This window comes from Numenius arquata, chromosome 16, assembly GCF_964106895.1.
Source record: "Numenius arquata chromosome 16, bNumArq3.hap1.1, whole genome shotgun sequence".
In the NCBI taxonomy this organism is placed as follows: Eukaryota; Metazoa; Chordata; class Aves; order Charadriiformes; family Scolopacidae; genus Numenius; species Numenius arquata.
In genome coordinates, this window is record NC_133591.1 from 9,044,710 (window position 1) to 9,070,379 (window position 25,670).

Here is a 25,670-nt window from a genome sequence, read left to right on the forward strand (position 1 = left end):
TGAAATAAAAGAAGGACATGACCAAGGAAAGGGAATTCAGGAACTCTGAAATGAAACAAACCTTTGAGGGAATATTTAGGTATTTCTTAAGTGTTAACCATGATAAAAAAGGAAAGGAGGTGGAGGGAAGAAATACACACCACTTTCTTTGTTTTCCTTTTTATGTATTTAAAGGTAAACACAGGCTTAACTGGATGAAGGCTAGAACATCACTGCTTTGCAAAACTGAGCTGCTAGTTTGGGCTCAGGACTCATTCTCTTTGCAGCCCCTCCCCCCCCAAACCCTCTGGAGGCAGCTCCTTACAGCAGTAGGATGCTCCCATGAGGACATTTCTCCTTCCTTCCTAATGAGGAACGGTACCGCTCGGCTTTGCAGACTGCTCTCAGGTGCTGGAATCTCTCTCTCCCTGGGGAATGGATTTTTGCAGCTGTCGGCTCTGTCCATTAAAACACTGACTTGTTAATTGAATGGGGGTGGGAAAAACATTTTAGATGCAACTACATAATCATCACTCACAGATGAATGCCACTGAGGACTGCCTTTGCAACTCCCTCTCTCTCTCTAGGTTTTATTTCTTCTCATTACATATATTCAACTACAGACTCCACAAGCCTTCATGGCTTATTTAGAAAAAAATAAAATGTTTTCAGGAACAAGCAACAACAGCAGTGCGATGGCAGAAGGAATCGCATCCAGCTTTTCAGAGAAGCCAGTCAAAAATTGCCACTGTCAGTGCCTTTCTCTACCTGAATTTGGCTGCCTGCAGCCACTGCTCTTCTGCGCAGCAGCACGGCTGCAACCCCAGCAGCTGAACCGAGCAGCCTGTGGCTCTGCCCTGGCTGCATCCCGATGCGATGGAAGAACTTGCCTACAATGTTGAATTTTCTGCATACTGCACGTTCAACACTTCCATCAGGTTCAACCAGAGTTTGGGGCATTCAGTCCTCAGCAAGCCCAGGCCCTTAACTTCCCTGTGCTTTGAGTGACCCAACTGTAAACTAAGTGTAATGCGATTGCACAGCCCAGTGAGCTGGTAACGGCGCTGCGAGCCGGGGGACCCAGACTCTCTTCCCAGCTCTGTCATTCATCTGGTCTTCAGTGAGTCACTTCCCTCTGCCTCTGTGTTTCCATCTGTGAAACACACATAAAATCCTGGGGAAAAGTCTGAGAACTGCTTCGGCAGCTTGAAAGCCTGAGATTCACTTCTAAAATGGCTTTAAGCATATAGGTGGATGATTTTATACTGGACTACAGTGTTACATTGACATGTTGCAAACACTTTTAAAAAACCTGCCCTCCCCCCCCCCCCCAAAAAAAAAAAGCATGAGACCCTCACTTGGCTGTAATCACTGGGTTTTTCCAGTACCTGAAAAACTCCAGCATATCTACTGCTTTTAGTAGAGTGCAGCAAAGACTTCCCTTGAATGTCAGAAATGAATATATGAGCAAAAGCAACTGCATTAGCATGTCTTAAAACACTGCTCACCAGCCAAGGGGCAGCAAAGGAGAAGGTACATGCCCTTAGCACTTCACAGCTTCAGAGTAAAATATATTAACCTAAACCGCACCTGCTTTATATAAAAGGCCCTTTTTCCTTAAGTCATGGACTTTCTAGTAAAACAGTGACATTTTTAGAAGGAAGGTATCACAAAATAGCAATTAGAGGTGTATTATTTTTTACCAACACCTCAAAGGTGTTGGGAAACTTAATTGATCTGTGGAATATTCTTTGACACAACTGAGGATGTTATAAGCATTAATTATAATCAACAGCAACACTCAAAGGATGCCGTGGGAAACAGCAAAATGGCTCTTGCAGGTAAAACCTTAAAATGTAAGTGGAATAGTATTGATTCTGCACTGGAGAAAGATACAGCATAGTCAGATTGTGGAAATTACCTGATGGCATGGCTGTAGCAAGGGAGATATGAGAGAGACATTACTTGGGGTAATACCCTGGGGAAAGAGAGGAAGCAGAGAGCAGCACTTCGTGGTGGTAAAGGCTCCCTTCCTCCCCGCCTGCTGCTGCTGCAGGTACAGTGCGGGTGGCTCCGAGGGAAGAGAGGCGCTGTATAGAAGAGGCAGTGCCTGCCACGGGATGGGGTACCAGAAACAGAGGACATGTTGGCCCAGGATGAAAGCCCCTTGCTGTAGGTCTAAGTCACAACCATTTCATTTCAGTGAGATCTCCAGTAGCATGGCTCTGTCAGCAAAACTCCAGCAGATGCCGATACCCATTTCTCAGCCGGGTGCATCCCCTGCCTTCCCTTTACAGACAACTGAAGGATACTGCCTGGGTGCTTCGTTGGGAAGAAGTGACAGAGAATGGGACGAGCACTAGACTGATGTACTGTGTGTGATCTGGTAAGTCTCCTTTCCCTTATGCTTTGTTCTCTCTCTGCCTTAAGATCAGTATACACACAATCAGTCACATTTGAAACAGTTTTCAGAGCATACAAGTCTAATTTCCAGGAAAACTGATCTACAAACAATCACACATAAATACATAAATATGAACACAAATATAACTATAAATAATATATAAACATAAATGTATATATACAAGGATAAGGAGAGAGAGAAAGAGATTCTAATGACACATCACACACCATACTTTTTAGTTTTCCACCCTTCCTGGCAGAATGTTTCTTTGATTCAGGTTACTAAGCAGTACCTCACCCTGGCCTGACAGATAAGTGTGGAAACTTGCAGGGTACCTGCATAAGCATTTATTTTGTTCTTACAACTCATGTCTTCTGCGAGAAAGAGTCACGCCAGGCTGTGAGAAGAGAACTCAAGGACAGATTTGCTACCCAAGAGCTACAGGAAAAAAAACTGACAAGCTTAATGATGGGAAGGTTTGTTAACCCCTTTGAAGATCTATAGCATGTGAAAAAAAGCAACCCAAAATGCTTGGCTATGAAAGGCAGGGCAATTGTGATGTAGAATAACTCTCTGATGCCCCACAGAAGTATATTTTTTGGACCAGGCAGGATACCCATCAGAACCTGGACAAATGAAAATGAAACTGCTCTGCTACAGGCTCCTGTGAAGCAGCAACTGAAAAGACGGCCATAATCAATACAGAGTCATCAGTTACATCAGTCACATCAGTCATTACATGACTGCATGGTTTATCCTGAAAGACTTTGCAGATGAGCCCCTCCGTAAGCTCAGGTACACAGACTGATTTCTTCCCAGAGCAGCAAAGACCCAACATGGCTGTATCACCATCACTATGACAGACCAGCACGGGGCCAGACTTGCACACAAGACGGGCACGCACACTCCCAGCTGATGGGAGGCAGCACAAACCACTTCACTCTGGGCATATTAGATGCTAATTTATATACATGAGGGAGATACAAGTGCTTTGTGGAGTGGCTGACAGTGCGTGTACATACACATTCCTACTGGTACCAAGCTACGGCATATTAATGCAGTAAGTGAGAACATATGCAACAATGAAATGCACCAGTGCTGCTGGAGGAAGATAAAATGGAAAGCTGTGCAGCGCTTGGCTGTGTCAGGCTGACTAATGACTCTAATGTTAGTGGCTGCTGATCAAGAAATCAAACACAGAGCAGTCCATCATAATCATGGCAGGTGAGGGAAGATGAGCCAGAGCTCAGGACACCAGAAACCTTTCTCGCTGTTCCAAAACCCAGTAGTATCTTCTACATACAGAAAAAAACCCAGCTTGTTTCAGTGCATAGTCAAATTCATTAGAAACCCTCTGAAAAAGGTTCCTTTATTACACAGTTTGTTGCCAGATGATAAGGACATTTTTGGGCAGCGTGTTCTCAGGAACACAAATGGAAAATGACGTGATGGACACAGCGTGTCAAAATAACAATCCTCATTCAAATCTTCACGTTAGAGACATCTTACATCTCAAATGTCAAACATGCAAAATGGATTGCCTGCAGAAGCCGATTCGGGGAACATCAATTGTTCTGAATTTCAGAGTATTAATGTGGAAAAAAAAAAAAAGGACCTACTTTAAACTGTATCAGAAATCTTTACAAAATCTGACACTTTGTTCTTGCTCTTTCTTTACCTTTGTTTGCACTTCAAGGCCACATCCCCTTTGTCACTTGGGCCACAACAGCTGATCTGACATTTTATGGTGTGCACTTGACATGACTGTCAAACGGGGCCCCACTGACTTGAGGGACAGTTCCTGCTCCTTCCCAGCAAGGCTCTGAGGAGGATCACACCACTGTTAGTGTTCAGGAAAGCAGAGGATCAGGCTTCAAATAGAAAACTTCTGAGAAAAGAAGTAAGCGCTTCTGTTGTATAATCCCAGAAGAAAACAGGAATTGGACTCTACTTTCTAAATGTCTCACCCAATTCTGCAGATCGATGATATTTATTCATACAATGCAAACATCAGAAATGCCAGGGCTCTGATCCTCACTGATACCAGGGTGCGCATTTTTTTTAACAGTGAAAATCTTTAATCCCTTTGGAGATCTGGGAGGAAGTATTCAGCAACACCAACCACAAAACCAGTCATGAGGTTATTAGTTATTAGCCTTTTCTTTTACAAAACACACAGAGAGACACAAAACAAACCTACTGTTTGTTGAAGGTGGTGTCCAAGAAAGCCTTAAGAGGGGCAGTCAGCAAGGACTAAATGAACTTGCAGTTTTCATGCTGATGAACAGTCCTGCAATCTTATGAATGCCCTGAACAGACACATGGATCCAAACACCATCAATGTGAACCAGTTTGCATGCCTTGCAAACTGGACTGAAACAGAAATCATAGCTGCAGTACAGGGTTTGGAAAGCTGTTTACAAAACCAGAATCTGTACTAAACCAACCACGATTTTTGAAAAAGCTTGCTCACTAGTCTGACTTTCCCTTCCTTTTGAAAATATATCTTAAATTTTCTACAGCTACTAAGTTCCCATCATGGGTGCTTTCAAATCTCATTTCTAAGTACAGACTTCCTGATCCTTTTCATCAGTAACACTTGCACATTCATTCTTCCCATTACCATAATTACGCTGGCATATCACTTAAAAGCCACAAAATTGCATTGTCTTTCTGTAGACAGGCATAACACAACAGCACAGCCAAATCCTTTAGCAAATCCATACAGGTGCTGTTGCTCCAGAGGCCCATCAGAAATCAGTGCAGTGTGGCTATAAATTGGATGCTCCGCTCTCCAAGATCACTGCCTGCAAAGCACATGTTCCACGGAGACAGGTAAGTGTTCACGGTTCGACACTGATGTCTCTGCATTTTAGGGCATGTAATTCATAATTTGCAGGAGAGATACTTATGCAATCACAACGTCTCAGTGCTCCTGATATTTGTCAGCAAGGGTTGGGCGCTCTCCTCCTTGGACTGCTTGTCTCATCTGTCTCTGGGCAGTTTACGCATTGTTGAATTGGAGGGTTTCTTCACTAGGATTCAGAATAAAATCACTGCTCCCAGGAGCCACCTACTTACCTGCATCAGACTTCATCACTACTCAGTGCTTGAGTTTGGACCTTATTCACTTCTGTATCAGTCCAACCCAGTGCCAGTATAACTCCAGCAAGAGCTTGAACGTAAACCTTAGGAAAGTCCATGGTAAATCAGGCCCCGTAGTGCTGAAAAAACTCTCTTATCCCAGAATGACAGGGATGAGATTCCTTATTCTCTATTAAAAAGATCTGTAATTGAATTTCCAGAAGTGTTTTTCAGACACAGCTTCCATACTTCAAGGAGTGCAGAAGCTACCACCACTGAAAAATACGCCTAAGAACTTGCTGAGATTTAACATCTTAGTTCAGTCTTATCTGATATGTGATCATTGCCCCCAGAACAGAAGATACTCAAATTCTAGAACAACTTATGTGAAAATTAATACAGTGATTTCACATATAAACTGGAAGTAATGAAGTGTGCAAAACCTCTCAGGAATAAAAGACTGAAACCCTGATTTCAGAAGTGAAAGCTCTGGCTGATTAATTTTCTCTCATCAATAAACTATTTCTCAGGGCTGAGTGAAATAGATACAAAACATCTGCACTTTTAAAACAATGTGAGGAGAGCAGGGCATGTTATCCAGGAAGACTGATTTCCTATGTAATTACTTTCCTGCTTATTGAGGTTTCAAGCTGAGCAAAGGGTCAGTGATGAAGGACTGTGCTGTCTTGTAGTAAATACGGTTAATGTTACTGTACAGCACTATTTTGCAGTCACAGGGCATGAGGACAAACCTAAGTGCAACTTGCAACACTTGCTCAAATATGGATTGAAATGCTCAAATATGGATTGAAATATTACTTTTTGCGTGAGGGACGGATCTTGTGAGATGGCCCCATCCAACCAATCACCCGGGAATGTGATCATTTCGACTGCGTCCTTTCACTTCCAAAAGACCACTTGGATCCTTTCAGTTGCACATGTTGTTTGAAGTGCTTGGATGGACTTCTTGGGACCTGATAACTCAAGCTCTGCACTGGAAGGGAAGTACATCAGCTTTTCTGCCAGAGCCTACATTGGGACCATACAATAGAGTTTTGGCTTTAGGAAGAAGCTGATATACACCAAAATTAAGATGACTCTATGGTGGTAATTTATGTCCATCCTAAGAAATCTCAGAAATAGGGCAGAGCAACCTAAAGTGCATACTTGGTCTTCATTTTTTTCAGCATTTGTTTCAACAGTTGCTAACAATCGTACCCTTCATCCAGCACAGTACATCTCAGAGGAGCTGTTAAACAAGCATCTGCACTGGAGATGAAGGCTTAGGAGATGTGAATTTTCCAGGGAAGGGGAAAGAATGCCCCTTTCTTATCAGCTCCTGTTTTTCCACTGTAACCATTCTCAAAAACACTATCACAATTCCTTAAACAGTATTTCCTTAAAAAATTCCACTTCTGTATGGTAAAATGTTCCCTTATAGAGAAAAATAAAATGACACTCTGACTACGTGGTCCTGTTTCATTTTAAAATTCATCCAGTAGGAAAACACAGAACATGAGCAAAGTTCTCTAAAAAAAAGAGCAACTCTTGAACAAGGCAAGGCTAACACATCTCCTACTAGTGCTGTTTGGATTCTCTGGTTTGGGATGATCGCCAAGAGTGTTGCCTACGGACCAAAAGTGAGGCCAGCCTCTTTGTAATCTCGTACAAATACCTTTGTTTCTCATATACACAATGTTTCACTGGCTTATTACTCATGCCAGAGTCCACTGGAAAATAAAAGCATGGATGAGAAAGATCCTGCTATCCTACTAAAGGCTACAATGTGAACTTGAACCACACATTCACAACTAGAGCGTATATACTCCTGTGCACATTGTGGTGCAGCTCTGAGATGCGACATGTGCATCCACAGCTTCGGAGAGCCATCTGTTTTCCTCAGTTTCATTTTGCTATCCCTGTACAAAGCCTCTAGCCTTGCTTTGCTTAAATTCCCCCTCGGCAGACAGCTGAGATAGAAACATTGCTAGTACCGAAATGACAGCACATGGGAGATTTACCTGATGGGAGCTGACTCATCCCCTTTATCGAGCCAGTCCTGCGGTGGGATTATGTACATGCACCAGAGGCCCCAGTTATAGCCGTGGGCTGCGTTGGCGTATTGCTGCACTTCAAAAGTGTTGTACTTGATATTGTCAATCGCTGGTAAGATGATCCGCTTTCGATCTTCTTTGATCCGGGTAAGTGCAGGTTCCACCCTGCAAACAATAAAAACAGCAAAATGTTTTACAGCCATCCAGTAACCCCAGGTCCCACTTTGCAGTCTGAGAAAACAAAGTTCTCCACTACGGAGCAGTGACCGAGGGAGACAGAGCCCGTAACGCAGCATAGCGGGATCCAACACAGGTCACTGTCATGCACTGAAGAGGCTGGAGCTTGGTGTGGAATACTTCACATAGCAACAGTGCATGGTTTATTGCCTTTATGAAGCTGAACCAGACTTTAACAACACAAAATTTGCCAAACACTTTTTCTGAGGCCTGGAGACTGTAATTTCATTTTGCATGGGCAAGTGTTGAGAGACACTATCACCAAGAGTAACTAAATGGTCCCCTAATGGCTACACCACCAGGACGCCTGGCAGCAATTAAATACCTGCTCTTGGTGACAGGGCCTGAAGAACAAAACACACACCAGGGACTGAATGAATCTGAAGGTTACTCAAAGGTTTTAATCTTGTTTCCTAAGGACTGACCCCATCGGATCTAGTTTGAATGACAAGTGTGGCTGCATTATGCCTTCTAAAACCTCTTTGGTGATGAGAAGATTTCAATTGCCAGATGGTGCAAAAGCAGCGAGCTGCAGGAAATGTGCCATCGTTTCAAAAGGCTTTAAAATGGCTTTAAAACATCAATGCACTTTCAACAGAAGCTACACCCCAAAGTGTTTCAGTAAAGTAAAAAGCTTCAGTGCAAACATTCTTTTCTGACCAAGGCAGTCTGAAGTTGCTATGAATTTACAGAGAAACTGCTCCAAAAAGGTAGCAGACTTACACAAGGGTGGAAAGCACTTCTCAAAGCAGCATTAGAAACAGCCACCGCTTCACTCCTTTGTCACCGTGTTTCCCCTTGAAATAAGCTTTGAAGATTTTGCAGAGCTCTCACATGTATCTTTAAGGGAATGGTGGTTTGGTGCAATTCACAGAGGTAGTAGGATTTGAACACTGATCTTTTCTTATTATTCTTTTGTTGGTGGTTAAAAGGCAACAAAGGTTCCTTTGTAGTTTCAAGTTACCTTATATTTTGTTTGTTGTCTTATATTTAGTTTGTTACCAGGTATTTTCTTGTGTAGGCCAACAGAAACAGACAAGTTATGAAATTAATTCAACCTCCATTTTCAATCTTCACTGCCTCAATCTGAACTATCATAAATTTTCTGGTCTCTTCTGCAAGAAAACAGCATTTTCTCCGTACTTGAACATGGGCAAAATATCTGTCTTTTATGTGCACAGGCTCCATATTGCTTAAACGAGGGCATGTACCATTTTCTTTCTCTCCTTTCTACCCCTCCCACATCAGTGAAAAGAGACATAGATTCAGTGAAACCCTTGAGTATTGATGATGAGCTCCTTACTGCAAATAAAACAATGTAAAATAAGAGACAAAACTGACAAAAAGACAAGGTGTCACAGCATTTTATTTGGAGAGAATTCAAAGAGAGTTAAACTACTTTTATTTGGATTCCTCTAGAAAAAAATGGCATTTGAATTTATCAGCTGGATGCCAATAACACAGAGCACAGAAGTTTTAATAAAAAGGATGACCACAAGCATGGTGGGAAGAGAAGAATGACATTGCAAGTTGCAGAAACTCCCCCTGGCCAGGAAGGTGATGAGAGAGATGTTCATCTCATGTGCAATGTTTATTGTTTTCTTACTCTACTTGATTTATTCTGGGAATAAATCAATGCATGCCGCATGATTGGAATGGCCTGAGGTCCCTCTTACTACTGTCTGCCAGCTGCAATTTTTGGTGCAGTACCAATCTCTATCAATCCACTATCTGAAATCTCGTATTTTGAACTTTCATGAAATCCAAGGTGTCTGAAAGCTGTCCACGTGACGGAAGTTCTGCTTCAGTCCCTTGCACTTGAGAAATGTAAATGTTGACGATATTACTACTTCAACATGTGTCGATATCTCTGCCCTCAGGTTACAGATGAAGTAAAATGCCACGCCGAGGTTATGGAGTGAACTGGTATGAAAGCAACTGCTGGAACTTCATTTTTGCAACCTCACATCCCCCCCAATGGAGGTGACTTTCTTCCTCTCTCTGTATCCACATATGTGGAAATCACATCCCTGAAGGTATTAGGAACAGAAAAGATTCAGTGTCTGGACAGGCCGCATGCTTATCTAATTTCCAAACTACGTGCACACCCAGAAGTAAGAGAGCAGGCTCAAACACAGATGGAAAGAGAAAATCCAGTACAGAGTTGTTCTCTGTCACTTAGCAAAGCTCAGAATGGAGAGCCTTTTAATTAAACATTGTACACTTATGAGATTTCATAGCTTGTCTTACCCGAACAGGGACAGCAAAAATAGCAATGGGGTATTCAGATGCCAAGCTCTAGCTCATCTCAGTGAGATCTACAGAAAAACTGAAATCCCAGATTCTGCCAATACCCTCTGCACCACCGACACTGCTTCTGCTCTGCCTTTCTGCCCACCAAGATCCCCAGGTAAAGGCCAATGAAGAAGGACTATAAGCTTCAACAGGACTGGGTAATGGACTGTGTTTACATTGCTTTTCTTAGGTAAGCCATGAAATACGAGGGGGGTTTCATTGCTATCCATTGCTAGCGATGTCCAGCCTTGGAGTGGCTCTACCGGGCTCAACCGACTTACACAGTGTCTTTATCTCTGTAAGATGAGCTGCACATTCATCAAATCCTTTGTCACCTTTGCTGGTAATTGTGGCTTTGTCTAATTGCTTCAGGTTTTTGAAAGGATTATGATTAAATCTTTCCTAGTAATTTCTAATTTTTTTCCTAATTTTAAGCTGCTACATTATTATGTAGATTTACTCATCCTCTTTACAGCCACCAGTGCTCTTTCCCTGTTTTTTTTTCCCCCTTGTCTTGTTTTATTCCCCCTGTGCATCTGCAGAAGTCAAGTGCTCCTGGGCAGCTCCCAGGACTAAAAGGACAGAGTGGAAGAGGTTGTCGAAGTCCAAGTATGTTCAACGTGCTATGCTGATGAGCTGCAATACGTTGTTTGAATATTTCTTTTCCACATGGCCGCTGCTGGCAGTGGAGTAGGATTCAGCTCTGCCTGATTAGGACCATAAGCCAGATGTGAATTTTGAGATTCATCTCTACTTTTCACAGACGCAAAAATATTAGGTTTCTCTATTGTATCTTAGTCAACATACTTTAAGGGCACAGAGTAGCATGTATTGTTAACAAGTTATTTACTGGAGCCAGCGGAAAAATTCTCCCAGACATATTCACAGATATGATGGATTTCAGTAAACCAAATATAATCAAAAGATTCATCTTTAAAGGTAGTGCTTCACATCATCCAGTTCTTTTTTCCACCTATTAAAAACCAAGCAGACAATTTGGGCTGGAATTTGAGTGACATAAGAAGTTCCTCCCTTTTATCCTTTCTAGAAATATGTATTTGTCAGTGTCCTCCTCTAACACTGAATAGATTGCTGGTGAGTGGTTAAAGACAGAAAAGAAATTTAGTTCTCTTATAGACTCCACTAGGCTAAAGAGTATTTTCACTTGGGTTTTATTTCTCTGAAGCAGCTCCAGAAATACAGTAACACACTGCTGAAGTCCCATGCCCAGGACTCAGCCCTGCCATTGACTGCGCTTGGTTGAAACTCCACAAAGCATGTGGCTGTCCCATGATTTTGGTGGGCTTCCCACAGGCACAAGGACATGCTGGGAGGAGCATCCATAGCAGGTGCCTTGGTAAGTGACTCCTCCTTACAGAAACTCTCTTGGGGAACTTGTGGAAGGAATCCCTGATTAGGGGGAAATTCACAACACGAGGATGTGTGGATTTGTCGAAGACTGATGAGCATATCGCTACACAGAGCACATGCGTTTCATGCATTTAATGCTTTTGCCTACCAGTGGGTCAACTTCTGGATTAACACTGGATTTCCCAAGGTGTTGAGCACCCATGATGACTTCAGTGGGAGCTCCAGCAACGGCACTACTGTGGGCAAAGAATAAGTACTCCCAAGATAAACATTAGAGTTAGAAAAAGAGTTGGAAGGCAGGATTTAACCCAGAATATAGAATAAGCCTGTAAGAAGATTGAGAGCAAAGGCAGGGGTCATACTGTGATCACATGGACTTCTCTAATCCCATTGTAAGTCTATCTCTGAACATATATGCATTCTGTATTTAATATTAGGCCAATTCAGAGCAGCTCAAACCCCACGGGAAACCACAGCAAACAAAAACTGTATGCTGTCTTACATCCTTATCAGATTGCTGCAGAGTTCATGCCAACAGGGAAGTCTGATTTTTCACAACGCTAAAAAGAACAGCTTCTTCCAGATAAAAAAAAAAAAACAGATAAAGACAAGTTAGTAATGAGCTTCTCAGCACACATGATTATATAATTCACCTTTTTAAATATGTAAAAACACCTGCTGACTTCAAGCAGACTTTTAAAAAGACACAACATAGGAATAAATACACGCAAACTAAGAGAAACCACACGCATGCCGCAGGCCAGATCCTCTGCTGTCCAACTTCAATGGACTTCACAACTTCAAAGATGCTTTGCTAACATGCATCGTCTGAGGAGCAAACCCAGAATACTCTTCAGTTCTTAATTAGAATGATTATACAAGGCATTTGTCAATAATTCCCTTGTTTTCACCCTCCACCCTTCCCCCCAAATGTCACTTTTTCTGAATTTGTCCAAAAGTAAATTCTTTGCTAAATGACCGGAATGGAATTGGGAAACATCTCTCTCAAATTCTGCCCTGTCCTAAGTGGGTACCCAAATGCCCTAATCTCTGGGTTCTTTTGAGGTAAACACATCAGACTTTTTTTCTTCTCCACCATCACTATTCTGATGTTCACTCCAAGAAAAATGAAGAACTAGTATTAAAAAATCCAATCTTTCACAACCCAGAATTTCTTTCTTTTTTTTTTTTCTTTCCTTGCAAGGACTTAAGGAAGAGTCCTTATAAGACATAAATGCAAGACAACATGGTCTCATCTGCTAGATTTTTTGGCTCAGTGGGTGTAACACTGTATTTCACTCTGCCTGTACCACTGTCAGGTACCATGAAGTAAAAATTTAACATAGAAATGTAAGAAAAAAATCTGTGTAAACTGAAAGTTTATTTTGCATGTGATTTTATATGCTACCTCACATTTCACTGACAATATCCATTTATCAGATGCAGACAAGCAGATATACTGACACACATAATTCTTCACTGAGGCCAACCGAGGAATATTTCACGCAGAATGCCTTTTCTGTAAATAAGTGTTCAGAGAACTAAAAAAAAATAATAATTTCATACTCCCTTCCTCGGTCTCTAAGAGGAGAGAGAAATTCCCCATCTGTTCTACCTGACATCTCTATCAGCATTCCTGTGTGCCTGGGGAGGTTTCAGACCTGCAGCCCCCATCCAGAACGGAGCAAACGTGGCATAAACACTTGCTGGAAAGTTAAAGATCAGCTCTTTGGCTGCCAAATCTGAATAGCTCTTTTCTGCACCACTGAAAAGCAATGAGGATGCTTCAGTGAACACTCTAGGTTGTCTAGGTAGATGAATAGTTGAAGTTGCTTTTCTGGCATGTCCTCTGTATGTAAGCTGGCACTGTCCCATGAATCTGAAAGGCCCACATGGCTTATGTTGCACACGTCTCTCTTCACTCAGATAATATTAGTTCACTTCTGCTATCCAAAACTTGTATTCCATTAAGTTACCGAACTGAGGCTTCAGATGAGAAAAAAAATCCCTTAATAAACACATGTCCTTTCCTTTGCATTTGCATAAAAAAAACTTCCCAGGTCAAACTCTGCATGGTCCCAGGGATGCTGCAATGAGCCACGTCCTGAGCAGGAGAGAGCAGTGTGAACCCTCCAGAGGAGAGCGACTGCGCAGGAGAAGGACTGCAAATGTCATTGTCCTTACCTCAGCACTTCTCTCACTAGATGAACAGAACCACCTGGACCTTGCCAGGTCCCTGAAGAGCCACCTGACCTTGAACCAGGGAGACGGGGAGTTTAACTGCTGGTAGAGATTGGCTTCCAGTACATTGCATGACAATATTAATAAGGGAGCTTTCAGGGGAGCAAAGACCTCGTGGCTTTGCTCTACAAAAGCATAACCACGTCTCCGTTACAGAGTACTTGGGATAACCAAAGCCAGTAGACGATTAGGAGGAAATCAACTTTCTTTTTCCTTTACCCATTCTCGAAAGTCCATTGCTTACAGCCACCACAGCAAATCGCACTACGTATTACAGTATAAAATAGCATCTGCAAAGTATCATCCATAGACCTAGGGATCTTGGTCTTTAGCTCTTCTTCTTAGTTCATTAAAATAGCAGTTTTCTATATTTTTAAGACACTGCCAACTTCAGGGATAACCCATAATGATGGAATGTGTGTGGCACAATCTGATGGATACTCGGCTTAATTTCAGGTCCTCTTTCTCATGTCGGGCTGTCTCCGTCTCTCTGGTATATTGAAATCCTTTGATTAAATCCTCTTACTCCACTGCTTCCTTATTGATACTCCCCCTTTGTCTGGCAAAATTTTAATTACTACACTACTGCACAACTCCATTCAGTGCTCTCACACTACCTCTGTGATAGAAGCAAAAGCAATTCCTAAGATAGAATGCAAGTATAATACTCTATCATTATGTCTTCTTTTATGGCTCCTAGCACCCTCTTTTATGGCTGCTAATATATTGTGGTCTCTGACTTTCACTTGCTGATCTCTGCTCTCCTTCACTCAATGTGTCCTTTTTCTCACCCAGAGAATCAACACCCCCATCTCTGCTATCTCTCTTTCCTGCTCCCAGATATAATGTAGTGAAGTTCTCTTCTCCTTGTCATGTTATTCTTTCCCGTCTCTCAAAGACAGGAGTCTATGTAACGCTCCACATCTCCTGCAAGGCAATTAGCAGCCAGGATGCAATGGTCTGTACTCAGTGTTGCTGTGAGTTGCTTAACACACAGTGGGTGGACCTAATACAAAAGTCAGAGCAGGAATGCTGAAATCTTCGGGGGACCGAAGGGAAAACTGAACTATACAAGCCAAAATATACCCTCAGAGAGGAATGTACAGGAGCTTTTCACACTTATTGGTTCTGCTGGGTTGCTGACTCTAGATGCTGACTTCTATTGACATTAATAACCTTTAAAAACAGACAAGGTTCTACTGCAGGACAGGTAGAATTCTACATATGAATTGTACACATACATTTTCATGTAATTTTAATTTAAAATTCCATTTGAGAATTAATAGTAACAGCCTCCCTTTCAGCTAGTCCTCTCCACTTTTGCTCTCACAGAAGCAGTATTGGCTCACGCTATCAAAAGCCTTAAGGGGAACAGGTCAGTAGAAAAATCTCTGCTCTGCACTAATACATTTCAACACCTAAGAAGCAAAAAAGCAGCAATTAAGCACAGCAACATAAATAATTCAATAGTTAATTTGACCTGCCAGGTTGCAGAGTATTTTTCTTATATCCTACCAGATTGTATTTTAGTTTAGAAGAAGTGTCCCTGGAGAGTAATGCTGTGAGAGCCGTAAAACGCTGTAGTGCGATATAAGGCAAAAGCTCACCCATAAATGGGGCAACTATTGTTTAAAGAAAAGGGTTTTTTTTGTCTGAGTCCTGCATATTTCATGAGAAAGTGATGAAGACCACCTCTGATTCTTTATGAATTAATCTGCCAACTGATTAGGCAAGTAAAGCAGCCATAGATTGGAAGACTAAAATTGCACTGCAGGTACTTGACTTTTAGATGGAACACAAACCAAACAGAAAGCCAATGCTCTGTTCTGTGGTAAAAGGAATTTACTTCTTTTTAATTGCCTCACAAATAATCCATAGACAGCTTTGAGTGGGAGCAATCCATGTGGCCTCTGAATACATGAATATACATTGAAAATGGGGGAAATATTTATGCAAGATGAGACTTAGTAGGAGAATAGAACAGCAGAACTTTAACAAGATACTCCCGCATGACTACCAAGTTTGTATGGTTATGGAGTAGGTGTAATGCCAACCTAGTGGGAAAAAATAAAGCAGTCCAAATGGAAGGACTTCTAGTCCCTCCTAGTAAAAGAAGATGAGATGAAAATTGAGATGACAGGCAATCACATGTGCAAAGGTGGATAGAATTAAAACTAGGAGGAAAGATGTAGAACAAGGTTTGAGATGGCTGCCAGGAGCCCCAAAGCTTGATGGGAACAACAGGAGAAGCCCCAGAAGGGAACACTCTGAGCCTCTACGTGTGGCTCTGCAACAGTGGGATACGTGATGTTTCTGGTGCACGTTTGCTATTCTCATTCATCCTCTGCGGCTACTGCAGAAGCCAAGTGGTCTCAAAGCAGCTGCACAGACTGGCTCAGCAGTATTGCTGAGACTTAAGCACACTTGTTGAAAGGAGAGTACACCAGGGAGGATGCAGTGAACGCAAACACTTTTTATACACACACTCTCACTTACTGAGTAGACCAGGTTCTTGCTATGCTGATTTCAACCCTTTCTGACATTAATGCAAAGCAGTAAGGTTAAAAAACACCCAATCAAGCAGACCCAAAAGCAACCATAAAACCCTTTCCCGCTTACTGACACTATTGCTTAGCTTTTCTGGGTAGAGTACGTCAGTAAGATCTCAATGTCTTTTATAGAAGTGGTAACAAAATTCTCTGCAAGTCTCAGAAAACTGCAGCTTGGGCAGGACGACAACTAGGAACAGCCCCCAGAGCATGCTCTCCCCAGACCCCGATTCTGTCCAGTAGCTGATATTACCCTACGTGAACATTTGCAATGATATTAAAGATCTAACAGCTTTAAAGTAAATAAATAAATTAAAGCAGCTCTTAAGCTTCTAGAAAATTACTACAACTGCTACTACAGTCTTTCATGGTCCTAGGGAAAAAAATGGGGTGAATATAAACCAGGTGCACTACAAGACTTATTTTATTGCGTCTTCCATTTTATAAAGATATTCATGAACATATAAAAATAAACAATCCTTTGCAATTAAGTTTCTCTCTGGTTATAAGTACAGCTATTTTTAGTTTTAATTTGGGGATATCTCCCAGAACTGCAGAGCATAATCAGCTCCACCATAACCCTGCATCATCATTATCAAATACCAGCTTACCTTTGGAAAATACACATTTTACATACTGAAGGTCCCAGCAGCCCTTTTTCAGCTGACTGTATGTATCAGGTCCTTCAGTCCCGACTTCCAATAATGCCAAATATTGGCCACTAAGTGGTGCTACAAAGTTTTATTCCAACTGCAGATCTGGCCCATTAAGCCCAAAACTGTGCTTGTCAGAGTCGATGCAAATTGCAAAGGGGATGAGGAAAGGCGTGCTAATTTCAAGCCCCATTAAAAATGCAGGAAATAATTCAGTGTTTTCCTCAAATGTAAATGCAAGGAAATTTATGAGGAAATCAGATTGGTATTCAAGTTTCTAAGAAGAAAGGACAGAAAATGACAAGGAGATAAAAAACATACTTGAAAGCATGCATCTGCCTGCAGCCCAGAGCCTCCTTAATGGTGTCTCCCCATCTGACTGCTTTGGAGGTTTCATACTCACTGTGGTTTAAACTGCTTCTCTCTCCACTGAGCTCTACTAGAGCAGGCACAACAGCTTTTTTATGGGTCTTGCAGCCATTGCAGAAGATTGTCGGCAATGTTGCAATAATCAAGAATATTATTCAAAAGTAATTGCTAATGTGATAACACCAGCCTATACCCGTCTCATCCCTACGTGTTGTCAGCTCCCCCGTTGCTGAGTAAATCTCTTTCGCAGCCTTTGAGACACAGAGCACGGTGTAACAGCACTGCTCGCCCTGTGGGAACAGCCAACAACTTACCAGCCAATGTTGAACTCAACGTGAGCATCAAAGAACCCGACGACGGGAGAGGTTGCTGCTTTCCAGCCTTGGATTCTGGCTCGAATCAATCCTTCTCGTTTGCTGTTGCGCACAATTTTCACCAGACCTGGGTATCTTTTATTGACATACTGGTCCAGATTAAATTTTAGCTCAACTGCAGGAGAAAAAACCCACAAAAATATTCAGAATGAGAAAAGCCCTGCAACGTTATGTTTTACTTCAATTTATTCTTCAATAGAAAGGGAAAGAAATCTTTAAATATTCCTAATCCCTTTGTCGGTCTCACAAATACAAGAAGTACCACAGTTGTGGCATGGACCCGTTCCGGGGGTATCAGCTCAGAGAGACTCTCTACGCACCAGAGATTTGCAAACGCTTAATATGGCCTGATGGATTTGAGCACTGTTTTGAAGAGGTAGTTTGCCTAAATACTTTAAAATAACCACTATTCTAATTCTCTGATGATTTGCATTAGGTTATAACTAGCCTCCAGAGGAGCAATTCTGTCCATACAGCAGTGGAACATGGGAGTCTGGTGATTTTTTTTTCTGATTTATGCTATTCAATAACAGTTTGAAAAATAATCTCCATGGATTTTGGGTCAAGACCTAATTCAGATCACAATTAATTTCCCTTAATTTTAAGAGTTTTGCCTTAAATATAATTAAGACTCCTCAATCCCAGGCTTCTTCCCCATTGAACTAACTAAATGGATATTGAAGATTTCAAATAGACTACTTCTCTTTTGTTCGTTTTCAGTCATTCAACCACAGAGCAGAACTCATTCACTCCTTTATTCAGCTTCATTTCAATAGGCTTATAAACAGGCAAATTACCAAAATGGTCTCTCTATTTTTTTAGATCAATCTAGTTTGGTAATTCATTTACACTGCAACTTATTCATAATGAGGCTTTTACTCAAATATATTTATTAGGAAAACTAGTAGAAGCTTCCAGGACATTAGAAGCCTCATTCTTCTGATCTATATTACACAGTAGAATCATTATCATGGGAATCAAAGACCTGATAAATCTCCAGTTATCTAGAAGAATGACAGAGAAAAGCCATATAAGAGTTCACTGAGAAACAATGAGTCCAATTCTCCTCCATATTACATTGACTCAAACACTTTGCAATCTCACATAATTACTCCATAGGTTACACCGCTGTAACTGAAAGCAGAATTGGACAAAAGGCTTCTTAAATCTATAGGCTGTGGAACTTATTTTTGTTTTACTGATTTGTTCTTTCAACCCTCCTTTCTCTTTGGGGATCCTGAAGAGGAACAGCAACTTAAAAAGGAAAAATTTAAAGCTATTGATCTGTGAAGAAAATGCTAAACTTGAGCCTTATTTTAACAAATACGATTTAAGAAGATACAATTCCTCTAGAAGTCTAAGGATAACAACTTAAAACACAACAACACTGCTAGGCACCTGTGTCCTAAAAGTTCTTCAAACCTGACCGTCCCGTGACACGTGTTGATCAATAGCACCCTACTTGCTCACCAATATTTTGAGTTTTGATTGCTGTAACGGAAGTGTTATTTTTACATTAATGAACCAGATGACCCAAAAGTTGCATGTGCTTTGTGCCCATATTATCAGCGCCTGTTTCAATCATGAAGAAGCAGAGCGTGCTGCCGTGTAAAAGAGTAGGAACTATCTTTAAGGAGAACCTGTAGCCCCAGTTTTCCTTGGAAGCAGAATTTAAACTTCTAGTCTCTTAATGATGATATTCCCCTGGATCTGAAAATTTGTAGAAAAGCGTCATTTCTATATTAAGATTGCCTATACAAATGTCACTAGTCCTGTGAGGATTTCAATGAAAACAGCAGGGTTTAGCCACATAATGTTTATTTGTTACACAAATAGTTAATATTTACTCACAGCTTTGTGCAAGTGGCTCAATCAACCCCCTCATCAACAAACACAAACTCTTGTAAATTCTACTGACTTCAACAGAGGTACGTTAATTTACACCGACTTAGGATCTAGCTTATTAGACATAAATCAGTAGTTGCATGTATGACCTTCCTTCCCCAGCTATTTAAATGCAGAATGACTCAACGCTCTTTCATCCCAACATTAAAAAAAACCAAAACAAAACAAAAAAAGTGTTTCAGCTACTAGTGACCAAACTCCCTTCGATTTACATTTCATGTCCCTTAACCACACAAGATACAGAACTGGGAGGAAAAGTTATGTGTGTTCACCATTGTCGCTGTTGTCATCCACCAGAATGATCTCCTTGAGTAAGTGCGATGGGGTGTGATTCACCACGCTGTGCACAGAGCGCAGGATGACAGAGAGCGCCTCGTTTACAAATATAAAGACCACAGAGATCTGGGGCAGGTCATCTGGATAGGTCATTTGTTTGCACCTGGAGAGAGAAAGAAAGAAAGAATTAAAACCCACTGGGAGGTAAAATACACTGAAGAGTGTCCTCTCCTCATTGCTCTCCAGCATATAGGGACTTGCAGGCTTTGTTCTTTCTAACCCCAAACAAAGATGTGGTAAAAGCTCAAAAGAAGCAACACGGCGAGGAGCAGCAAATTTCCCACAAACTCAGTGAAAAGCAAAGTGTATCTGCATGCACGCAGACTTGCAGCAGCTCTCAGTCTCTGGAAGGTTAAAAACATCCCTTGGAAACAAAAGGAACATCAATGACTTTGCTCAAAAACAACCTGGAGAAGGCCCACACCACTACAGCCTGTCTGTGCTCCCAAGGGAACCGTCAGAAGGTCTGCTGTTAATTCATAATTAGATCTCATTCTTTTAAAAACAGGACCCACTCAAGCAAATTTTGCATTTGGCCATACAAAGAGCACTTGCCACTCTTTCCAATTTTGCACTTTGTGCAGCAATATCAAACGCATGGTGTTTGTTGTACAGGCATGCACTTGCTAAAATATTTGCAAAACAGCTCTGCTCCGTCTAAGGCATCACCTTGGTAGGCAGCTACATCCTGAGATTCACAATTTCCTTTTGTGCTTGCTCGCTGATGCATCTATGTTACCATAGACCATTTTGAGAAGAAAAACTGAGGCCTGGAGAAGTCACACAGCACAGAGCACACCCTCTGCTTCCCAAGCCCCCAGTCCATGCCCCTCTGTAACACCACACCACCTTATTTTATGGAATTCTCTCCCTCTAGCAAAGGTGCTAATTTAAAAAAATTACCTACATCTTCTCACAGTCAAAAGCCATTCAGAATTACCATAGCAATTACTGAACCTGCTCTCTAAAATACTGCTAATGATATCACAGGAAATGACTTTTCCTGCTCTTATCAAACTTTGTGACCTCTCTGCTCGTTACTTTGGCATAACAATCAATTCTTTTCTCCACTATCAGCAGTCATGGGGATGGGGAGGGTGACAAACGCTTGACTGTTGGGTAACCTCTGGAAATCAGTTATGAATTCTAGTAAAGTGCAATTATTCATAATTCCTACTCATCCCAGCACTATTTGCTCAGAGACCTGAGTACTTGCCATTGATTACAGTGTTACCATAGCTACTTACTGCCAGCTTGCTGCTGGCCTGAACCATACAGAGGACTGTAAACTGTATAAAACTTCTGGCTAAGCAGCATTCTTACACAGTCTAAAAATAAACCTGGAACAAGGACAGAGATCTACAGGAGGTGTGAATGCTCTGCCACAGCCTCCTTTTTGAATTTGTTTTTGAATGTGATTTTCCTTTTGACCACGCAAACATATCAAAGAAGTCCATCAGGAATTCTTCACTAACGGGAAAAAGCCATCACCTAAAAACATGGACCTTGCAAGATTTCCCTTCATGAGGGACATCTTTGATCTGACAGCAATTTGCTTCAGAGCTTCACTTGTATCAGCAGGACACAGCAAACTGCATCTCTGTAAATCGGACTGGTAGCTAGTAAGTGGGTGCACTGCTGGTGGAAGTGAGGTAGAAGAGGGAGCCCACCCCAGGCCATGCATCCTGGTGGGGTCCTGCATCAGCACTCAGAGCCAGCAGGAAAGAAGGGAAGCAAAGAAACCACGTAGCTGAAATCTGGCGACAGCAAGGAGGCTGTGGCAGAGGAGGAGGAGGAGGAAGTACGGAGAGAATGAGAGGGCAGTCAAAGCAGCACTTGCAACATAGAGGGTCAAGCAACCAAAGGAAAGGTAGGATGAACACAAATATCAGAAGCAGAGAGGCATGTGTGCAAGGACCAAAGTATTTTGCCCAGGTAAAGACAGAGAATCACTGAACAGTATAAGACCTCAGTGCATTAGGCTAGGCTTCCTTTATCTTCTGATCAAGAAATTTTGCTGAACTTTTCTGGAGTAAAAAGTATTTGTTTTCTTGCTAAGTGGACTGAAACACCTGGGCACTCAGCCACATGTTCCTGTCCAGACAGAAAGGTTGAGAAGGACTAATCTTCAGCACTTTTCCTTTATCCTCCCACTTATGTTCTGAGAAAATCAGTATTTCTAATTCAAGCTTTAAAACCAGCACACCTAAGCCATAACCTCCCCTTTTGATTTATTTGTTCTTTGTCATATTAAATCAATGCATTATTATCCTAAGTGTGACTCCAGTCTCACTGGCTCACAAGACTTTTCATTCCTTGGTTCTCTATGACTACTTACATTGTAGGGCAACATGGGGTGCTTACGATAAAAGGCTGGTTTGAATTTGTTATCCCACCTGAGTTAAGTCATTCCTATCACTTCTCACTGCAACCTTCCTTCTGTCACTTCTCCCCTTTCTCTGTTAGCAAGATGTAGCTGAAAAACTGCATTATGTCTGCATTTGGAAAGAGCACTCCAACGATTACATGTTAGAATATCTTTGGTAACCCCACTGCAACAGGAACATCTAGATGGGCAAAGGCAAACATCTATATGGGCAAAAGAAAACATCAGAATTTAGCAGTGGTTTAAAAGCTGTCATAATTTTATTTACTACAGCAAGGATGAGGAACAGCAAAAGAAGCTGTCCAGCTGAGTACTTTTCAAAGCACAGCAGTGATTTAGGAGTTTATTTCTTGCAGACTTCCAGTCAACCTTGAACTCCCAACTCCTTAAGTCACTTCAGAAAATGAGATGGATGTGCTGAGGTAGTCAGGAGAAAGTACTGGTCCACTAACAAACACTTCTGGTGAAGTCTGAGAGCACAAGCAATCCCAGTCAAGGGGCCTTTCCTTAAAAATCAGTGGGTGCTTAAGTGCTTTGTTGGATTGTCGCCCAAGTGCTTCCCAATGTATTCTGTAATTAGATACCAGCCGCAGCAATTTACAGTTAATACTTCCTTCATTCCAAGAAACTCTAACCAGCAATTGACACTCTGAGCCAAATAATGACATTAGCAGTCACACGCAAGGATGCACTACCATCAAAGCACAAACATGCCCACTGTCACCTTACAACGCCTTTGCAGCTTTGTTCTTGGCTGGATGCTGACAACAGACCGAGTTGCAATGGAACATTCAGTCACATGCGCCTCTATGCAAGGCTGAGACAGTCAGAGTGTCAGGAGGACACGTGAAGTCCTCCTTGGTGCAGCCCTTGACTTTGGCCCTGGAGCACATCAGCAGGAGAGAGTTCACTTCAGAGAAGTCCCAGGAAAAAAGTAAGGTGTCGTGGTTTCGGCCGAATTTACCAAAACCAGACTGACAGATGGCCCTTCCTCCCCCCAAAAAGAGAGGAGAGAAAGAGATAAGGAGATTTAGAAGTTTAGAATGAACTAAACTAATTTAATGAAGAATTAATATTAAAATAAAAAAAGGAAGAAGATAATGAAATAGATACAATATATACAAAACCGTGTCAAGCTCCCAGGATGACAGTCATGTCACTGGCAGGCACTGGGGAAGTCCCAGACTGAACTCAGTGAAGGATGGGAACTAGATTCCAGCTCTGGAGACAGGAACACACGGATTGGGATCAAAGGCAGATGAACAGAGTCCTCTTTGGACCTCGGCCATTGAAGAAAGAGAGTTGACCCTTTGATCCCTCAGCTCTTACACTGAGCATGGGGCAGATGGGATGGAATACCCCAGTTGGTCAGGTTTGGGTCACCTGTCCTGTCCGCTCCTCCCTACAGATGTGACCCCTCTACGTTTTTCCGTTTCCGACCCTCTAAGGGGCAAATAACGAAATTGGCTGCCCTTGGTTGTTATAGCAATAAGTATAAGCAAGGGCCTCTCTGCACACCGTTCCTTGGCATGGAGCACAAACATTGGGCTTATCACTCTGAGAACGAGCAGTTTTGTCCACAATATGCCGTTAATTTCAGACAGTTAGAAGAGGCCTAGCTAGGATGTAAAATTACTGAACAGAAAATTGGTTCAGTTTTACTTCAAACCGGGACATAAGGCTGTAACAAGCCTATTGACTTTCAATAAGGCATAGGGCATGCCCTCAGAAAATGGTTGGCTGGAGCTGCAGTCTGGAGACAGAGGGAAAGCACCAGGCAAGAAACCTATGAGCTAACGATGGAAGAGCTTAACATGAGACTAATCACTTTTATTGTTTCTTTTGAGAAGAAAAGTTACCAGAAGGTGAAGACATCAAATTGCATGAAGGTGTCCCAGCAAGGCACACCCTTATATGTTTCAACCTTACCAACAAAAGGACTTTGGGAAGAAATTAAGAAATCCTCCGTTTCTGGCAGCCCTGATACTGTAAAGTGCCAGGGTGTGTAAGGCAGCCCCGCTGGGCCTGGCTGCCCTGCCTGGGGAGCCCACAGCACCAGGGGAGGGGGCTGGGTACCACCACACTCCCCACTTCTCTGCACTTCTTCTGATCCCATTATGAACTGTGGCAACCGGGTGAGGGAGGACGATTAGAGTAATTGATAGCCGAAACTTGGCCTCATTAACATCTGTCTAACACTACTGAGTTCGGGAAGAATTTAGAGCATGCATTTGACCTCTGTGGTAGCTAACGATGGTCTAAGCTGGCCACGCATAGCTCACATTAATATTACCATGATTCTAAATTAGCATTATGAACTGTCATCAGGTCTCACAATGCACAACCAGCAAAGGACTTCAGGTCTGCGTGAGAAGCGGTGCCTCTCTCAGGGCAGACAGGTATGCTGAAGAGAAACACACCGCTGGATTTAGGACTGGCGATTCCAGGCAAAGGCTGATGATGCCATGGCTAATCATTTCCATGGACCAGCTGAGGATGGATTAGACCTGATAAGGGAAACAGCCCTTCAGGCACCTTTCACACAACATGCCAGGTGTCAAACCCGAGGCATCCTGTTGTTGTCTTGGGAAGGGTCTTTGACTGCTCTTGCTCCGTATTTCCTTCTGCAGAGCTTGGCTGGCAACCCAGAGGTATTTCCTTTGTACGTGACAGGGAGCCTGATGTCAGATCATTTTTCTGTATTCCAGAGATGATTTTCACTCATTCTTTCCCTTGCATTGAACCGGTTCCTTAAATGAGCATTTCCCAGCCAGCTCCCTGAGCCCAACTGTGAGCACTGCCTATGCAGGCATAAGAAAACAGGAAAGGCTTTTCAGTTGGCAGACCAGAACCTTGGAAAAAAAATCATGTACTAACACAAAAAAGGTCATAGATTAGAAAATGGGACAATGAGAAAACAAAAGCTTCTCAGCTGCACATCAGCCTGCTCATGGCAGCCCTGTGAGCTTGAAGGCACTAAGGGGAAGGAAATTTTCTCTTGCCTGAAACTTCATTTCTTGATAGAGGCATTTACTCTATTTGTATCTGATCCGACAGAAACATGTGAAGTCTTCTATCTATCAGAGCTGGTCTTACAGCCCATTTGAGTTGCACTATGTTTTGTGAAGGACTGACATTACAGCCATGTGGGTCTTTCAGTGCGTTTCCAAGGAAAGAAAAATATTCCCTGCTTTCTCCTGCCTGCATACTTGCTAAACTCCAAAAATGAGTTTTGCTTGCAGACCTTAATATACTGAGTTTGGAAATGGATTAGGCAATGCATTTAGAGATTTCTGACAGCTTTACCCTTCAGGAAGAAATGCAAACAAAATTAAAGCTGCTTCATGAATCTTTAAAGTATTTAATACAAGATATGTTTTTCCAATGAACCACTGGGATGGAGACGACTGTGGGTTTCTCTCCTTCACAAACT

The 25,670-nt window shown here is 42.1% G+C and overlaps 1 protein-coding gene across 1 annotated transcript in view; it reads right to left on the minus strand.

Moving 5' to 3' along the window:
• The window catches only part of GALNT9 (polypeptide N-acetylgalactosaminyltransferase 9), a 151,522-nt gene that overhangs the window by 77,314 nt on the left and 48,538 nt on the right, over window positions 1-25,670 (minus strand). Inside the window, exons 3-5 of the mRNA XM_074159573.1 lie at window positions 19,788-19,954; window positions 17,551-17,725; window positions 7,489-7,686 (exon numbers count right to left, since the gene is read on the minus strand). Of these exons, the coding sequence (XP_074015674.1) occupies window positions 7,489-7,686; window positions 17,551-17,725; window positions 19,788-19,954 (540 nt within the window). The remainder of the gene's footprint in view (window positions 1-7,488; window positions 7,687-17,550; window positions 17,726-19,787; window positions 19,955-25,670) is intronic.